The 19382-nt window shown below is 34.5% G+C and overlaps 1 protein-coding gene across 1 annotated transcript; it reads right to left on the reverse strand.

Annotated features, from left to right (window-relative positions):
• Positions 1-6214: 6214 nt before the first annotated feature.
• Positions 6215-12427, reverse strand: LOC110784133 (protein DETOXIFICATION 35). The gene is made up of 7 exons (XM_021988551.2): positions 11664-12427; positions 10154-10779; positions 9177-9233; positions 8796-9034; positions 7932-8050; positions 7738-7824; positions 6215-6827 (listed from the first exon to the last, which is right to left on the reverse strand). The coding sequence occupies exons 1-7, from the start codon at positions 12006-12008 to the stop codon at positions 6654-6656; spliced, it is 1647 nt and encodes a 548-aa protein (XP_021844243.1). The 5' UTR covers positions 12009-12427; the 3' UTR covers positions 6215-6653.
• Positions 12428-19382: the final 6955 nt, after the last annotated feature.

The raw sequence follows: 19382 nt of genomic DNA on the forward strand, positions 1-19382 counted from the left end.
GTGTTATGAGCTCAAACGAGACAAAGTTTATTTGAATCTTACATTATCGTGGAGATGCCTCAAACTTAAGGAAGGTAAGATGGTCGGAAGTAGATGCCTCCAACGTATGTGTAAAACCTGAAAAAATTATAACTAATAATTGTTTGGAATAAGAATTGTATGAAAAAGTACCAATAACACACAATTCTGCCGAGTGAAAAAATGGAAAAAAATGTCAGAAGTGGGATTTGAATGTAGATGAATTTGAGTCTGGCGCCTTAGACCACTTGGCCGTACTGACTTATTGATAAATTGATCAATTTTATCTACTTGTATTATTAATATTGTTTCCATTAATTAGATAGACGGTTAAAATATCAAATTAGTTTTTTAAATTGTTCATCACAATTTGGTTAATAAAAAATAGTGTATTATATTATTGTAGTATATGAAAGAATTTACACACCAAAAAAAGCTTATGGATCCTAAATTTTCATAGTTTGGACGTGTATTCGAAAAAATTAAAAGTAACAGAAAATTCGACCCGTGTCGCACACCTTGCTTATGGTGGGTGAGTCTCACAACAAGAGTTTCTGCATACGGCGAGGCTCGGACCCGAGACCTCCCTTAAGTGGCATCAAGCTGTTTACCACTTGAGCCAACTCTATGTTGGTAAATGCATGGGTTTTTTTAATGAAGTTAAAAGGGTTGAGTTATTAGTCAAGACATCGAAAATCTTACCTAAGTATTATTTAACCGTGTTATCTTTTTAGCAATGAGTTGTAGGGGCGGAATTAGGTTATAACGTGAATGATCTACATACATAATACAAATCAGCGCGTCTCCTGTGAGACCAGTCACACCATCAACTTGATGGTGTGACGAGCGCGAAACCAATAGTGTACCTCCCCTAAAACTATAAAAAAAAAGTAACAGATCTAAACTATAGAAGTAACATACCTAAACTAAAAGAGTACCTCCTCTAAAATTATATATATATAAAAAAAAAAAACATACCTAAACTAAAAATGTACCTCCCCTAAACTAAAAATATACCTCCCCTAAAACTATTCCGTATAATTAAAAAAAAGTAACATGTCTAAACTATAGAAGTAACATACCTAAACTAAAAAAGTACCTCATCTAAAATTATATATAAAAAAAAAGTAACATGTCTAAACTATAGAAATAACATACCTAAACTAAAAAAAATAACTCCTCTAAAATTATTAAAAAAAAAAAAAGTAACATGTCTAAACTATAGAAGTAACATACCTAAACTAAGAAGGTATTTCCTCTAAAACTACTCCGTATAAAAAAGTAACATGTATAAACTATAGAAGTAACATAGCTAAACTAAAAAAAGTACTTCGTCTAAAATTATATAAAAAAAAGTAACATGTCTAAACTATAGAAGTAACATACCTAAACTAAGAAGGTATCTCCCCTAAAACTACTCCGTATAAAAAAAGTAACATGTATAAACTATAGAAGTAACATACCTAAACTAAAAAAAGTACCTCCTCTAAAATTATATATAAAAAAAAAAGTAACATGTCTAAACTATAGAAGTAACATACCTAAATTCGCAAGTGTGAACTGATCTCACCATCAGTTGATGGTAAGGACAGTCTCATATAAGAATTTGGGAATACAAATATGGTTGTTACGTGTTCGATAGGATTACATCCTAATTTTGAATAAATAAATGCATGTGCTTTTTTTTTTTAACAAATTTAAAAACGTTGAGTTACTAAGGCATCTAAAATACTACCTAAATTTCATTTTAAAGTGTTACCCTTTTTAGCACTGAGCCGTAGGGTCAGAATTAGGTTATAACGTATATTAACTACGTGTATATATATAATACTACCTCTGTTTCAGAAAGTTTTTTACGCTTTGGAAAATGTGTCCAAAGTATAAAAACTTTGACCGTAAATTCTCACCATTATATACATCAAAACGTTACATGTAAGATCTTGTTATATTGGTCTCGGGATATATTTTCAGAATATCAAATTTTTATAATTTTTTCACATACAAAATTAGATACTCCCTCCGTCCCGGAATACTCGCAACGGTTTGACTGGACACGCTTGCCAATGCACAACTTTGACTATCAATATCTTCAATTATATATTATAAAAACTTACAAAATATTAATATTTTGAAAATATATATTAAGATGAAGACAACTATATATTATAGCTAACACTTATTTTCATATACTATAAATAAAATAGGGTCAAAGTGAATTATGTGAATAGTGCAAAAAGTCAAACCGTTGCAAGTATTCCGGGACGGAGGGAGTATATTAGTAGTTAAAACATTGCATTTGAGTCCGTGCAAATAGTATTTGTAAAGATATTTTTGAAACAGAGGTAGGACATATAATAGGGGTGTTAAGTGTTCGATCAGATTACGTAATAAATTTGAATAAATAAATAAATCCATGTGTTTTATTTTAATAAAATTAAAAGGATTGAGTTACTAAGACATCAAATATACCACTCAAGTTTCATTTTAAAGTATTATCTTTTTTGCAATGAGCTGTAGGGGCTGAATTAGGTTATAACGTCAAAAACGCATACTCCCTCCGTCTCGGATTACTTGAACCGGTTTGACCGGCATAGAGTTTAATACAAAGTAATTGACTTATTATTTAATTAGTTGATAGTGAGGTATTTTTTTAAAAAATATAAATAAGGTTATGTGTCAACTTTTTAAATGGGGTAAGGGGGTAGGGGAGGGTGCATGTGACCACAAAGTGACATGTGAAGGGGTAGTTGATATAATATTAATAAAATTTTACTATTTATAGAAACGGTGCAAGTAATCCGGGACGCTTGTATAAGGAAAGTGATGTTAGTATTCCGGGACGGAGGGAGTAATACAATATAACTAGCTTTTGAGCCCGTTCAAAGAACGGGCGATTGTGTAGTGGTTACTTTTTATTTAGTTTATCTTTTTAAGTTCAAATTTTGTTGAGCTTGTGATTTTAGATAGAATATATGATTAAATAGAGGTAAATTTTAAAAGTTGAATTAATACATAAATTAAATAGTGTATTAATATTGAGTGTTAATCGGAAAGATGGAGTGGACAATGTTGAATGAATAGATTGGTGAATTGATGTTGTATGAGAAAGATGGAGTGAAAGAATCGATTGGAGTTGTATAACATATCAAACAACAAAGAAAAAATAAAATAAAACCAAATTGATGGAGGAAAGAATGGATGACATGTGTCATCTAATCAAATGTGTTGACACATGTCATCTAATAAATTGTTGTTTTCCTTTTTAAATACTAGGTATAGATGTGGTTGTTACTCGTTCGATCAAATTACATAAATGCATGTGGAGTTTTAATAAAATTAAAACTGTTGAGTTATTAAGACATCGAAAATAACAACTCGGTATCATTTTAAAGTGTTACCTTTTTAGCAATGAGTATTGCATGGGCGGAATTAGTTATAACCTGAAATAGCTACATAAGGCTGATGATAAAGGTCACAAGTTGCGACAACTTTTAGTTGTCGCAATCTTACGTGTCGCAGTTTAATTGGCACATTTAGGCGTCACGTAGGCTATGCGTCATCAGAATATTTTTTTTATTTTTTTTTTTTGATAAAATGCGTCATCAGAATATTTTTACTACCAATTCAAAATATGTAAATAAGATTATCGATATAAAGAAGGAAACAAATTAGAATTTTAAGATTTTCATACCTTTTTTATAACTTGTATAATAGATTATATAAGTTAAATACCAATTTAAATCATGACACATAAGCATGTCATGTCATCATTGCGACACGGCTTAAAGGTCGTATGGTGCGGTGACCTTTATCATTTTCGATCCAATATAATAGCAAAAATGTTGGAATAACTTAGAAAAATGAGAACAATACTTTGAAAGATCTAGAATTTGTAGAAAGATTTAGATACACGCATGTTCTAATATTTGAGACGGAAGAATAAAAAACAAATCTAGAAAGTTCAATAATGTAAAAAAATAATGAAGTTCAAGAATTATCTGGTGTATGGCAAAACCACACCAACAAGTATAAATATGCAAGTTTGTTCATTTGTAATTTCCTATCAAATCTTCCCATGTTAACAATCAGATATTACCAGAAATTCGAAGGAGTTGCACCAATCTTCTTAATTTATGATGGCATTAATAGATTAAGTAATTTGTTTAGTTTATTTATGAGTTCTCATTTTAGAAGAGCGGGAAATACAGTAGGCCATATTATAGGTAGATGGAAATCAGGAGTAATGTATTTGTACGTACTCATTTTTCAAAGTATTCAAACTTTGCTGGAACTTGACATGATTTAATAATAAAATCATTCAATCTTTGTCTCAGATAAATAAAATATAATAAGATATTACTAGAAAAAAAAAATTAAGATGCTCACACAAAATCAAAATCTCAAACAGAAATAGAACCCCCTTTCATGAAATTCACTGGGTGATGAGTTAATGTAGTGTTGCAATTTATTAATTAACAAATCTAATACAATAGAAATTGGAAATTGATTATTAGATAGTTGGAGAAAAGTTGGAAATGGCATGTATATAAGGGAACAAAAATGTAATTTCATTTGGAAGAAATAAAACCATTCTTAGATGATTTCTCATTTTTAAGTTGTATTTTTTTTGGGTTCCGTCTAGTTGTGAGTCAGAAGCGACGAAAGCTCCATCCTTTCTCTGCAAGTAGGAGAATAGGTCTGATTCAATTTTTATCCTTTTTTTTAATACTTTCTCATCCTCTCTCTTCATCAAGTGCTTAATATCATACACCATTGGGAAATAGATATTGATCAAGTTGAAAAACCCGGCTTGTGTTTCAAGTAAATTCCTGTAAGTCAACAACTTTAGCGAGTACCCGAAATCATACCCACTGTGAAACGTAACCCACTCGATACAATCATTCAACACGATCCCAGGTGACATAAGAAACTCAACAAATCGAGCTGAGTCGATACCATCTCACTATTCTTCTTAAAATCAATTCCACACTGTTTCAAAAGCTCAATGGAATCACTAGCATAAACATCTTCTCTAACATCTAACTCCCTAAAATTAAACTGCCAAATACATAACTTATCTGTGTTCAAGTCGACAAGTTACCGTCTTAATCGGAAAGGTTAAACCTAGTTTGATTAACTTCAACATATCAACGTTATCGGTTATCTTTTAGGGTTTTGTAATTAAAATCTGTAATGCATTTGTTTCAATCATCTAATATGATCAGCTACAGCTTTTGTTGTATGGGAATGGCTATTTCAAGATCTATCAGAGGGAGAACACGTTAGCGATATCCATGGTAGTGGGAGGAGAAACTATTGTGCTATCAATGCCACATATAGTGTGCTTAAACGTACATAACCATTGTCTATTTGTGTTTAGAGGTCGAGTGTCTCGGGAAACAAAGACCTTTTATGGAGAGAGGAATTGAAAGCAAGACACAGAAACAATAATTAGTATCTGGCTAGTTATACAACCTATCTATATCTTGCTAAATTTACAATATATCAATATATTTGGCGTATTAATATATACAACATATCAACGTATCCTTTAGAATCATTCAGAATATCCATCCATAGCCCCATAAGGATTCCTGTAATAAAAGGAGCAATGTACTACTATTTCTCATGAATGTATAAAAGCTTCTTCCAACTTTTCACATAATGCATAATCTCCATTTTTCAAAAACTATTTCAAAAGAAATTCAGGGATGTTTAACAAAAACATTGTCTTAAAGAAGCATACACAAATTGTTAAACATGAATAAGCCAAGGAAAGTGGCTCTTCCAGTATCGTTCCATGACTCCTAGCTAGGTTGGTATGTATCTCAATTCCTGGGAGTGGTCGGGTGTCATGTCTGAGTGTTCATTCAGGGTGTATTCTTCGTCAGAGGTTTTCTTCACTTCTCATCGGCCTCCATCACAAAGTGCTTCAAGGTTTCTGCAATTTAAAGGTCCCTATACCGGTGTCATAGTTCCACCATCGTCATTTCCAGGCTTCGAGCTACTGCCTCAATGCAAGGCATTTCCATCTCCGTGTTCATTGGTTGTCTTTGTTTGTATGTTTTTAGTCAAGGCCCATGTAATAGTTTAGTATCTGGCTTGTTGTATTCGCTTTTCTTAGTTTCCTAGTTTAGATTGTATTTTTTTTTTGGTTGAATGAACTCTTTGTCAAAAAAAAAAAATGTATAATGCCTTAGAAGAGAATAAAACAAATTTCATATCTTCTGCAAAATGTTTAGGAATACATGTTTGATGAGACCATCTTGCTAGGGCTTCTAGACAAGCAATGCCTTTTTTTTTTTGTTTAATGAGAAATTAACCCTCAATCACAACACGTGCTCTGGATGGGTAAGCAATAAAGCTCGGGGGAATAGAGTAGAGATTCGGGGATTCCACACTATGGGAAACAAAATTATTCTCATCAGCATAATGACTTGCAGTCCTCTTTACTTAAACACGCAGTTTCCGCAAGAATTTTCTAGTGAAAGAAGGATCTAATACTCCGCTAAGTCAACATCAAGTGATTAGAGAGCCTAATGTGACATCGATCAAGAACATTAATTAGTCAATCCAAGTCACTCATACGTCGTTTCTCAATGTTATCCGTCTTGATATCCCGGGCCTCCTGGCCCTCAAATGTTATCGGTCTTGATGTTTTGGGCCTCATGGCCCTCAATGTTATCCGTCTTGACGTCCTGGGCCTCATGGCCCTCAATGTGATATGTCCTGATGTCCCGAGCCTCAATGTCATCTGTCTTGGTCTTCTGGCCACCCCACTTGTCCATGCGGCTACTTGTTTTCTCCACCTGCATATACATTCTTCATAAATCTAATGATAAAGTTTTTCTATTAAGTATTTAGGGAGAGTTGTACAAAATAAATTAAAATATAAAAAAATAAAAAGAGATTTTAAATTGGTGACAAGTGGCACGCAAATCTTCATGTTTTAAAATATTATTAAGATAGATATGCGGGAAGTTTCATGGTATGTTTGTGTTTCATACCCTCATAGCTGGACTCAGGCCAAGCCGCCAAATAATAAGAACATAATAAAGAATGCCCTAGACTTGCACAGCCAAAACAAGCTTAGTCATGAAGTAAGTTTGTGTTGCATGTGGAAATAATAAGGTCAAGAGCTTGAGACAAAATCATGCATTCAATTTCAAGCCTATGAAAGTTGACACAAAAACTCTGCTACAAGTTTCAGATTCAGGCAGTCAATTTAAGGCTTCGTTTGGTTTACCGTAAAACATTTTCAAGATAACAAGGAAAAACACAATTCAAAACTTGTTTTCTTTTGTTTGGCTCCTTACAAGAAAAATAATAGAAAAAGGAAAATCGGAGAAGATAGGTGAAGATTGATGGGAATTAAGAATGAAGATGCAGGTAAGGAAGAAAAATGGAAAAATGGTTTCCCTTCATTTCAAATGGAAAACTGATATCTGGTTGCATACTTGCAATAGTTACAAATAACAGTCACCAATGGATCTATATGTAAAGAACATATATCTTCTAATTTTGACAAAAGCCGGCCTTTTAGAGACGTAGTTAACATTGGCGGATACAGGGGGTTTAGGTGGGTCACGTGACCCCAGTTGACAAAAAAAATTACCTAATTAGTTTTATTTTTTTAATTTATAAGTAGTGACTTCACTATCTACACTTTTTGGATTCGCCACTGAACCTAGACAGAATACAGTCAAATGACGAACTTACCTCTGAATTCCAGTTTGTTCGGAAAAGAATGACGAGTAGAATAAATGTCTGCAAGGCAGTACCAGCTATCATGCCCCCCCAAATGCCCTATCATCATCATCATCAATGGAACATATATTAGAAACTAATTGTGAATGTTAGAGGGGTAAGAAAAATGTTCATGAATGCAATTGGAAAAAGGAAATTTATTATACCGTCACTCCAAAATCTGCTACATATCCGAGATAATAGCCAAGAGGTAACCCAAAACCATAATAGCAAAGCAGGTTTAGTTTCGCCACAATGCCTTGCCATCCCCCTCCAATAGCCACTCCTGCATAGTCAAATCAAGGAACAGATTGGCATGGCAAAGAGTCAACAAGATATAAAAAATATTTACAAAAAAAGTTTCCAAGAGCCCATCGCATATAAAGATGGTTGTCGGTCGGGCCGGGCTTTATATAGAGTCCATGGGCCTAAGCGGACCCATGCCAGACCCACTCTGCATCGTGTCGGGTTGTGTCAGACCAGGCTGGAAAGTTTAAAACAGGTCCCAAAGGTCGTCATGCCTGAGCCTAATTTTGCTAAATTTGCTTTTTCAAAAATAAAAAATGCAACCCGGGCCCAGCCCATAGCCCACAACTTTGTGTTCGTGTTAGGCTGGGCTTTTTTGTGTCGGTTTTCGGCCCGATCCACAACCATCTTTTCACATGATATTTAATGAATCATTATACTAGATCCATTCCAAAATGATCTTTGCATTTACTATTTGCACAAATGTTTAAAAAAATGTGTAAAAAAATAGGTAAATATAATAAAATATGAATAGAGTAAAAGTTGTGTAAACAGGTTAGAATAAAAAAACAAACTACTCCGTAATAAAGTAAGGGAAATTGAGTGGATGGTTATTAAATGTTGTGGGGGGTTATAATAACTAATATGGGTAACAAAGTAAATTCTCATGTATAAAAATAGTACAAAGTAAAATGTAAATATCATTATTAAATGGACTACAACGTAAAGTGCAAAGATCATTTTGAAACGGAAGTAGTACGTACTGTAGTATGTAAGTTAAGTACCTGAAACGACGGGCTGAACACTGTTAAGAACCATTGTTATACCAAGAAGCCAAGCTAATTTAGAGACTGCTTGTTGCAACACCTTACTGTCAGTGTAAATAACAGCAAAATGGTCTCTAGCAAAAAGGATAAGGACCATGCACAAAATCCCCAGAACGAAAGACTGGAAAACTGCAACGTAAACACTGTATTTGGCTGCCCTTGGATGCTTCGATCCTAGCTCATTTGATACACGAATACTGGGATGATTAAGAGCGTAAAAATCACTTCAGAATGGATTAAAAACATTACAATTACAGTAGATTTGATAAGGAATGCTATTTGTCAGTCTCTTAACAAAGTAAAGAATGTTGACAGGGATAAGAGAATTGCAGTATTTACCTTACAGCAGCATTTACTCCGATGAATATCATAGCTTCAATTCCATTTATATTCGTGCTGAAAAACAGAAATAAGAGGATTGCATTAACGACATCGGACTTTTTAGTACAGAAATGATAAATTCTTAAAGTTTATCGTTTATCTTCCGTTTACTCTCTGATTCTTTGAATTAATCGTGAAGTCTGCATCTACGAGTTAAGAAAGTTACTTCTTTTTTTTATTATTATTATTATTCGGTTTGAATCAACAAAAAATTGAATACTAGTAAAGATGGTTGTGGGCCAAAGTGGGCCGGGCTTTTGGCCGAACTCACGGTCCATGGACCAGAATGGGCCCGTCCATACCAAACCCGCTTTGTACCTGTCTGGGTCGAAAGTTTCAAAATAGGGCTCGGGCCCATTGGTTGTCGAGTCGGGGCGGGTCGAGTCGTCGTGTCTAAGCCTACTTTTATTCAATTTACCGTGTTTTGTCGAGTTGTGTCGTGCCTTGTTATGCTTTTTCCAAAAAAAAATGTGAAGGGCCATGTTTTTTTCTTGCCCGAGTCGGGCCGAAAATTTCAAAACAAGGCCCAGGCCCAAGTCCATCGTATCTAAGCTTCATTTTATTAAATTTAGTATGTTTTGTTGTACTGGGTCGAGTTGTGCTGTGACTTGTGTTTTTTCCAAAAATTGTGGCCCAAGCCCGACACAAGCACGAAGTTGTGGGTCGGGCCATGTTTTTTCTTGCCCGAGCCGGGCCGAAAATTACCAAACATGGCCCAGGCCCACGGTCCGTCGTGTTTAAACTTCATTTTATTAAATTTAGCTTGTGTTTTTTTCCAAAAATTGTGGCCCGGATCCCGACACAAGCACGAAGTTGTGGGTCGGGCCGTGCTTTTTTCGTGCCCGGCCCGATCTACAACCATCTTTATCCACGGGGGTGATTAGAACAATAGGATTCATTCAGATAGATAATAAACAAAAAGTTCAGCAACATACCAGATAGAAAGAGACCCAACAGCAACCACAGCATTCGGAAGATGCCCAGCAAGAAGCGAAATACTCATCATATACCAAATCTCAAGACAAATCATAATAGCAGAAGCAACCGAAAGCCGAACAAACGCCCATATCTCCTTAAACGCCGCCCACGAAAACCCCGACCAAGAATCCTTACACCACCCAAAAACATAAACCACCTGTGCTATCGCAACCATCCAACTCGTGAAATTATACGCCGCCGCAGCCCCACTCAAACCCCAACCAAGCACATTCATAAAAAGCCATAGAAGCATAACATGTTCAACCAAAGCGAAAAACCCGATCCAAGCCATTACATTGACCTTGCTTTGAGACTGTAGAAATTTCTGGGTAGGGAAGTTTAAGGCTAGTGAGAATAGTTGGGGAATTGTGAGGATGGTGAATTTTCCGGCGAGGGTTGCTATGTCGTGGTTTTGTCCGATGAGTTTTAGGAGTGGTCCGGCGAAGATGTAGATGGGGAGTTGTACGAAACAGCTGAGGAATAGGATGATCCATGAGCGTTGTAGGTATGATCCTAGCATGGTTACTTGTCCTGCACCGAAGGCTTGGCCGCATAAGGTCTCGAGTGCGCTTCCCATACCAAGCTACAATGTTGAACACAAAAAAAATTGAGTTAGAAAGAACCGGTCGAGTTTGTGAGAAAAGATCTTATATGAGTGGCAGATTGGGACGTTAATGAACTGTTATTTTATTGACGTATCGAGAGTGATTCGGTCATATGCCGATCATATTTTTCCGGTATTGACTGGCACGTGGATTAGTCAACGCCGGGAAAATGGGGGCAACGGTCGTTTTCCGACCTAAGGTCTCAATCAATAAAATAAAAGTTCACTTGTTGTCGAAATGTCATGCCCATGTCATGTCAAAAAATCATCTATAACTCATGTAACCAACCGAGCCTTAATTGTTTGCTCTAGTTGAATTTTAAGGTCTCTAAAACATTAATTAAAACATAAGTATATCCAATCTTAAATGGGTAAGGAAAATATAAAAGTTGATATGCTTGCTAAACCGAATAAACTTATCCTTCCAAGGTATAGAATTAATTGGTGCACTTTCTAAAATCGACGATTCGACGATGTAAAAAATTTCCTTAATTTATAAATTCCTTCTTACCCAAACGACCACACTAGTAATAGTTTATGGAGTATCATTTAATTTTTGTTTTTTTTCCTTTGAGTAATTTAACACTCTCGTTATCTTTTACTACAATTGTATATTCTCCATTTATCCACTTACATCTTATTTTCATAGTGAACATTTTCCGGACATAAAATTTTCACCTTACTTCCAAAATCACTCACGTCACAAATAATGTCACAATGTCACACCAACAGTTATCTAAGAAATCAATTTAAAATCCAATATCATAAGAACTAATCACACAAATTCATGCAAATAATACGCCATAACCAAAACCAGATAAACAGAGATGAGAGAGAAAGATAGATATAGAGAGAGGAAAGACCAGTAAACCGAAGGAGAAGGTGCCGATGACGGAGAGAGAAATTGAAACAGCAGAAAGTTCAAGATCACCAAGATGACCAACAAACATATTGGTAAGAGCACCGGTACTAAACTGACAAACTATGTTGAACACTATCGGACAACCAACTTTCCATAGCTTCGCCGTCTCTAACCATAACACCGATTTCGCTTCCTTAAAGTTCGTCACCACCGGATAATCACCGTCATCTCCGGTGTCGGATCCGGCGGCGTCAGGTTTCTCCGATTTATCGTCGCCGTGCAACATTAACAACGGTGCCTCCATTTCCTCCGATTTATCGACGCCGTGCAACAATGAAGCCTCCATTTCCTCCGATTTAGCGACGCCGTGCAACAACGGTGCCTCTATTTTCTCCGATTTAGCGACGCCGTGCAACAACGGTGCCTGCGTTTCCTCCGATTTATCGACGCCGTGCAACAACGGTGTCGCCGCTCCCTCTTTCTCTCTCTAGAAAGAGAATTGAGGATGGAGAATTGTGGAATCTGGAAATGGAGTGGTGGTTTTAGAGAGTGAAAAGAGGGGTTGTGAGTTTGAATGAATAAATAAGAAGTTTGAGCAAAATGAGCGCCTGATGAAACTGCTGTACTACCGTTAGGTAGTTAGAGAGTGTGGAGTTGTGGAGTGGAGAGTGTCACGTGGTGTACTATTACCAATTTACCTTATTACCATAACATCAAAAAAAAAAAAAAAAATCTAATACTTCATGTCAACTTTGATGATTTTGGCATGGAACATAATTTAATACTTCATGTCAAATTTGATGATTTTGGTATGGAGTTATAAAGTCATGAAGATAGCATTGAGGCGGGTCGATCCCAGGACGGCACAACATAGAAGAAAAAATACGGTACATCACGAGCATGTAATCGTGGGTCGTAGGGTGGTCTCATGCCACATTTTTTTGGGAAAAAAATATATGATAAGGCACTGCACGATAAAGTATGATAAATAGAGTTAATTTAAAATGCTTAAAAAGTATCTATATTTTAGTGATAAAAACATACTTTTTTCAAAATCATTAATAATGTATAAAGGTAACAATTTAACTTGTTGATCCATCAATTTTTTCATTATATAAAAGTTAATCAAAATATGTTAAAAGTTAATAAAAATTTTGGGTAAAAGTTATTCTGATGTATAATAAATTTATTGTACACATAGGTGTGGAAAACCTTTTGATGATGTATAGTATAAACAAAATGTAGAGACTTTTAAAAATGATTTTTGCATTGCAAGGTGGAAAATAAAAAGAGATTGTGATCTTAAAATATAGCATAAAATAAATACAATGAAGAATTTTATGATTATACACATTTTCATTTCAAGATAGTTTTTTTTTCAACGGGAATTATGTAACTTTTTCTCAAATGAAAACAAACATTTCTGAAATACAATGTTTGTTGCTTTTATTCCACCAAATTCTACCCAATACAAGCCTTTAATGGCAAGAAGTCGTTCAAGAGTATAGCCTGACTTGACATAATTAAACCTAATTAAAACTCGATCTCTGTTAAGACTTGACCGATTCCGAGCACATGACGTACTTAATGTGTTGGTTATACATCAAATTTAAACGTTAATTACCTAATGAAATGAAATACATTTTTGGTAATTGGGTGGCAGTTAAAAAATATAAAATTGTTCAATTCATCAACAAAGTCGGTGTGGTCAAGTGGTCTAAGGCGCCAGACTCAAGTTTTAGGGCATGTGTTCAAATCCACTTCTGACTTGTTTTTCGTTCTTTGGCATCTACATTCAAATCCCACTTCTGATATTTTTTTGACGTAGGTTCAAATCCCACGTAGGTTCTTTGATTTGTTGTGTTTATTAAACTGGTTTTCTTATTACATAAATGAGTTAAGCTTAGTAGTTGACTAAATTGTTTTTTTTTATATAAATTTGAACAAAGAGGACGGTATTTTTTTAATTATTCTCCTTGTCCGATAACAAAGAGGGCGGTTTTTTGAATTGCCCGGCCCTTTTTGGTTGAAGACAAAGAAGGCGAAACGTAATTGCCATCTTTGATTTCATTCAGAGAGAGCGAAAAACTTTGTCGTCCTTGATCTCAAGCAAAGAGGACGACTTTAAATATTTGCTTTATGAAACTAATACAACGAACCTAAGAGTACGTGCGATATGTATAATCGCCCATGTAGCCTAATAGGGCGATTTTATTGTCCTATTTGATCGAATATGTTCTGATGTATGTCAATATAATACGCAAAAACAAGGGAATATATTTCATAGGAAATTACAAATGAACAAACTTGCATATTTATACTCGTTGGTGTTGGTTTTGTTCACCCACTCTGCCATGCATATACAATACTAGAGAATTCTTGAGCTTCATTTTTTTATATTATTGAATTGTCTAGATATTTTTTCATTCTTCCATCTCAAATATTAGAACATGCATGTATCTAAATCTTTCTACAAATTTCTAGAGCTTCTACAATATTATTCTAATTTTTCTAATTTATCCCAACATTTTTCGCATTAGCTAGGTTGATTAATGTTAATTTGCTTATCAAAAGTCTCCTAAAATAATTCCTTTTTATGTGTAAATTCTTTCCTATACTACAATACACTATTTTTTATTATCCAAATTGAGGATGAACAATTAAAAACATAAGTTGATATTTTTAACTATCTAATTAATGGTAACAATAATAACACACATACATAAAATTGTTCAACACATCAATAAGGATGGCCGAGTGGTCTAAGGCGCTAGACTCAAGTTTGACTACTTCTTCTTTTTTTTACTTTTTTTCATCATTTTTTTCATCTGATCAAACCTGATTTTTTTAGTTTCTAATCTGGTCTTATCTGGTTTTTTTCTGTTTTTTTTTCAAGTATCGTTGAATTTTTTTGTCATTATTTTTTCCCTTCTAGTCTATTCAGGTCTGGTTTTTTCCGGCCTGATCTTAAAAACAATTTATCTATTACTCCGTATGATTTTAAGAAAAATAAATAATAATAATAATAATAATAATAATAATAATAATTATAATAATAATAAGATGAATAAAACAAGGCCGAAAGATGTATGTATTATGTATAGTCGTGGATTAGAGGACCTCGAAAGTTACCTAACATAGCATAATTTTTTGTTAGAGATGGATGATGATACGACGACGTATAGAAAAATAGAAGAAGCTAGTCGTGACATGCTTCATGCATGATGCCATATGATCGGTTTTACTGTAGTCATCATTTGTAACAAATACTACAAAATATCTTACCTGTAATATCACGAGGTCTACAATTTACCATGTTACATAATAAAGCTTACATCATTAAGTTTTACGGTACGTCAGTTGTTAACCTGTGAGTCGTATATAGAGTTCGTAAAATTTTAACTATGTCGTAATCGTTAAGAGAATTTGTAATTTTATTACTTTTTAGGAAAGATTTACCAAAATTGGATGCCAAACTATTGGCAAGAATGATGTAACATTGTTTGAGGAGTACAAGAATTGCAGCTTAAGGTTGAACAAATGGTACGTATGCAAAAAAGAAATAAACGTGTTAAAGTTGATTTGTGTTAAACTCGATTAATCATTTAATTAAAATTGTGGGTTAGTGTTAAGAGTTTTCATACACGAATATTTAGCATAAACATACGGGAAATTTATAAGGATTTCTTTATTGGCAATTTGAAGCTAAGAATTATTTCTCGAAAATATCAGTATACTAAAAACGCTCGTTAGGAGTTAGCTAAACCTAGTTTTTATTTTGAATTTAATGTCCAAAAACCTAAATCATTGATTTAATGATAAAATAAAATCCCTAAAAAAAGTGATATAATAAAATAAGACATGAGAAATAGCTAATAATGTGACGGTCTTGATTTGTTCACCTATTTACACTATAATGAAAAAAAATCAAATAAGATAAATTCAGTAAAAATAAGGATTATTCGAATACAATTTACAACTAAAATAAGTTTTTATAAGTTATAAGAAGTTCAAATGAGGTTAGACAAGGTAAGATTATGGGTAAGGGGAGGTCAAAGTTAGGTGAATAGAAGAAATCTTAAGTAGTTTTGTTAAAATTTACTTGGCCAAACACAAACTCACGAGTCACGCCAGAAAGGAGTCTCGATACAAGTCGAGTGTGAAATATGAAGGAAATAATGCCCTTGGTCCAAGTATGCATTCTATGTTAAGTCTAATAAATGTGGTTCAGTATTAATTAACAAGTTAATAATTCAGTGAGATCAAGTGAGCTGAATGCCTAGCTAGAGGCCGCTTCAGTTCAAGTGGAATTAATGATATTAATCCACAGCTTACTCTTGACTGAACCCGTAGGGTCACACAAATAGTACGTAAACGGATCAAGTATTTAATGGCATTAAATACTCTATCTATGGATATTCGGAATCGACGGATCTTGGTTTCAGTGGGAGCTGAGATCGTCACAGGCAAGAAATGAATACTCCGGAAACGATGATATTGCCGGAAACGGAAATATGGATCGTATCGGAAATATAAATATTATCCAAGTCGTAGATGTTGCCGGAAACGGAAACATGGTACGTATCGGAAAATATTATCGGAAATGGAAATATTACCAGAATCGGAAATATTGCCGGAAACGGAAATATTGTCAGAATCGGAAATATTACCGGAATCGGAAAATAATTCCGGAAACGGAAATATTAAATATTTGTTCGAAGCGGAAATTAATTCCGGAATCGGAAATGTTAAATATTGTTCGTATCGGAAATGAATTCCGGAATCGGAAATTTAATCGGAAGCGTATCGTACGAATAAGCATCGGACGAGGCCTGCCGGACGAGGCCCAACACGAAGCCAGGCCATCGCCCAGCAAGCCAAGCGCGCCGCACAAACAGCCACGCCAGGCCCAGCGCAAGGCCAGGCCCAGCAGGCCGTGGCAGCGCGCGCAGCGCGCAGCGTGGGCTGCTGCTCGCGCGCACGCATGGGGGCCCATCGTGGCTGCCGTGCGTGTGTGTGCAAGTGTTTGTGTTCGTGCACGTTTCCTAAAACATGCAGAGTTCGGTTAATGATTAAATTCCTAATTCTATTTGATAAATTAATTAAAATAGAGTTCTTGTAGGATTCTAGGTTTAATTAATTTGTATCTGAATAGGATTTCGATTCCCTTTCCATACCCCTATAAATATGAGGCTAGGGCTCACAATTTATAACGAGTTTCAAAGTATTCAAAGTGAGTTTTTGAGAGAAAAATTCAGTCACACATCTTGCTCAAAAGTGCTGAAAATTCTAGTACCTTAAGGGCGATTCTAGTTGGTCAATCTTAAGGCGGATCCGGACGTGCTGTGGACTATCTACGGAGGGACGACACTTGGAGTCCTAAAGACTTGTTCTGGCTCGGTTCGGGCGCAGCTAGGGAGGGCACGCAACAAAGAGTATGCATCTAAATTATGCTATATGATTATGTGTAAATAATATGTAATCCTGGGTTAATGGTTGTTTCCGCATGATTTATGTAATATCATATGTATCATAACCTAACAAAATAGTCGGACTAGTCTGGTTGGCCACCGGGGAGGATCTTCCATCGAGGCCATTCAGGGCCAGATCCGTGATAAGTTTTTTGAAATTATTAATTATACAAGTCAAAATACAATTCGTACATATAAAACATCGGTGACATATTATTCCAATTCATTTATATTCAGTAACATATTGAAATTTCAAACTTTGACCTCTCATAAAATTTTTGCCAAGATCCGCCACTGCTGGCTACCAATCTCACGTCTGGATTAATTCCTCTCTCATCAACAAATGTACTCACTATTCTACTCCATTCCAACACATAACTCAATAACACTGGGGAAATCAGATAAGATACATTCAGTAAAAATAAGGGTTGCTCAAATTCAATTTACAACTAAAGTAAGTTTTGATAAGTTATACGTAGTAACAAGTTCAAATAAGATCAGATAAGATAACGCATCATGAGTCGTTTTGTTAAGGGAAGTCAAAATTAGGTGAATAGAACGCATCATGAGTCGTTTTGTTAAATTTTACTTGGCGCAAACACAAACGCACGCCAGAAAAAGAGTCTCAATACAAACCGAGTGTACGTGAAACAGTTGGAGTAGTCTGGGTACCGGGAAGGATCTTCCATCGAGGTCATTCGGGGTCAAACCCCTGACAAAGTTTTTTGACATTATTAATTATACAAGTTAAAATATACTTCGTACATGTAAAATGCCAGTGACATATTATTCCAATTCATTTATATTCAATAACATTATTGAAGTTTCAAACTTTGACCTCTCATAAAATTTTTGCCAAGATACGCCACTGCCGGCTACCAATCTCACATCTGGGTTAATTATTCTCTCATCAACAAATGTACTCATTATTCTACTCCATTCGAACACATAACTCAATAACAATTCACAAATGTCAAGATCTTTCATAATTTTCAAACCCTTACAATATTTTCTTGAACAATTAAAGTCTATAATTAAACTCTCTGCAACTCTCAATTAATGATGAGGATAAAGTTGTGTGTATAGTTCATCTTTTAGTACCTACTCTTACCAAAGATCATTAATTTGATACTGTTGCTGTTGTATGGGACAAACTTGCATGAAAGGGATTGTATTTAATAAACTTTGGAGTATGAAAATGTCAATTTGCATGTGTATTTTAGTGTGTTTTCCTATTTACAGACTATACAAAGTGTTAGGTTTATCTTAACATTGAATACAAGGATATACTCCTGAGTCCTGAACTCCTGATCGAGTAACGCAATTTAGATGTCAAAAAGTAATGAATCATTTTTTGTTTATTATTTTCATTTATGTTTGTTAACTAATACTACCTCTGTTTTATAAAGATCTTTATAGATACTGTTTGCACAAATATTAAGATAAAAGTAGAAATGTTGGTTTGTATATAATAAAATATGGATAAAGTAAGAGAAATGTATAAAAAAGTGGTAGGTGTAAGAAAAAAAAAATGAATATTTCCTCTGTTCTCGAATATTAGTCCCTTTTGAAATCTTGACAGTATTCACAATTGAAGATAATCTTCTAATTTCTTTCCAATACGTACTTCAAAACTTATTCATTTGAGATCTTATTTTGTTCGTCTTAATGTGTAATTTAACAATATCAAATTTTATATTTTTCTAACATACGTAATTGGAGATATTTACGTTTAAATATTGAGTTGAAACGAGTTGAAAAGTCAAAACATGACTAATATTTAAGAACAAAGGGAGTAAAGTAAAAGAACGTGAGTGGAAAATTGTAAATATTGTGGGGTAAGAAAGGCAATATAGTAAATTTTCATGTCGAAAAATAGAATAAAGCAAAATGTAAATAATATTATGATACGGACTAAAACGGAAAGTGTAAAGATTATTTTGAAAAGGAGACATTAGTTGTCTAGTTCCATGTAGACCTGGTTGGCTGGTTATTGGACATAGTAGCTCGTTAGGTAAAGGGTTTTGGTCAATGTCGTTATGGTCAATGTCTTTCATTGGACATAGTCACTAATGGACATGTCTTTATTGGGCAGGGTTGATACAGAGTCAGAATATATGTTAGCCCAATAATTTAGTAAAAGAAAATATATAACTTAAAATTAAACATATGAATAGATTAGTATTTCCATGGATGGTCTATGTCTATTGGCTCTATATTCCATCTTTTTATCTTGCTAGTTTATTAAC

The sequence above is a fragment of the Spinacia oleracea genome, chromosome 3 (assembly GCF_020520425.1).
Source record: "Spinacia oleracea cultivar Varoflay chromosome 3, BTI_SOV_V1, whole genome shotgun sequence".
Lineage (NCBI taxonomy): Eukaryota > Viridiplantae > Streptophyta > Magnoliopsida > Caryophyllales > Amaranthaceae > Spinacia > Spinacia oleracea.

Coding starts and splice junctions, on each gene's coding strand:
- LOC110784133 (XM_021988551.2), bottom strand. CDS start 12,008: ATGGAGGCTTCATTGTTGCACGGCGTCGATAAATCGGAGGAAATGGAG. Junction 9,234..10,153: donor GTTGGGTCTCTTTCTATCTG/GTATGTTGCTGA, acceptor TCTGTTTTTCAG/CACGAATATAAATGGAATTG. Junction 7,825..7,931: donor TAGCAGATTTTGGAGTGACG/GTATAATAAATT, acceptor TGATGATGATAG/GGCATTTGGGGGGGCATGAT.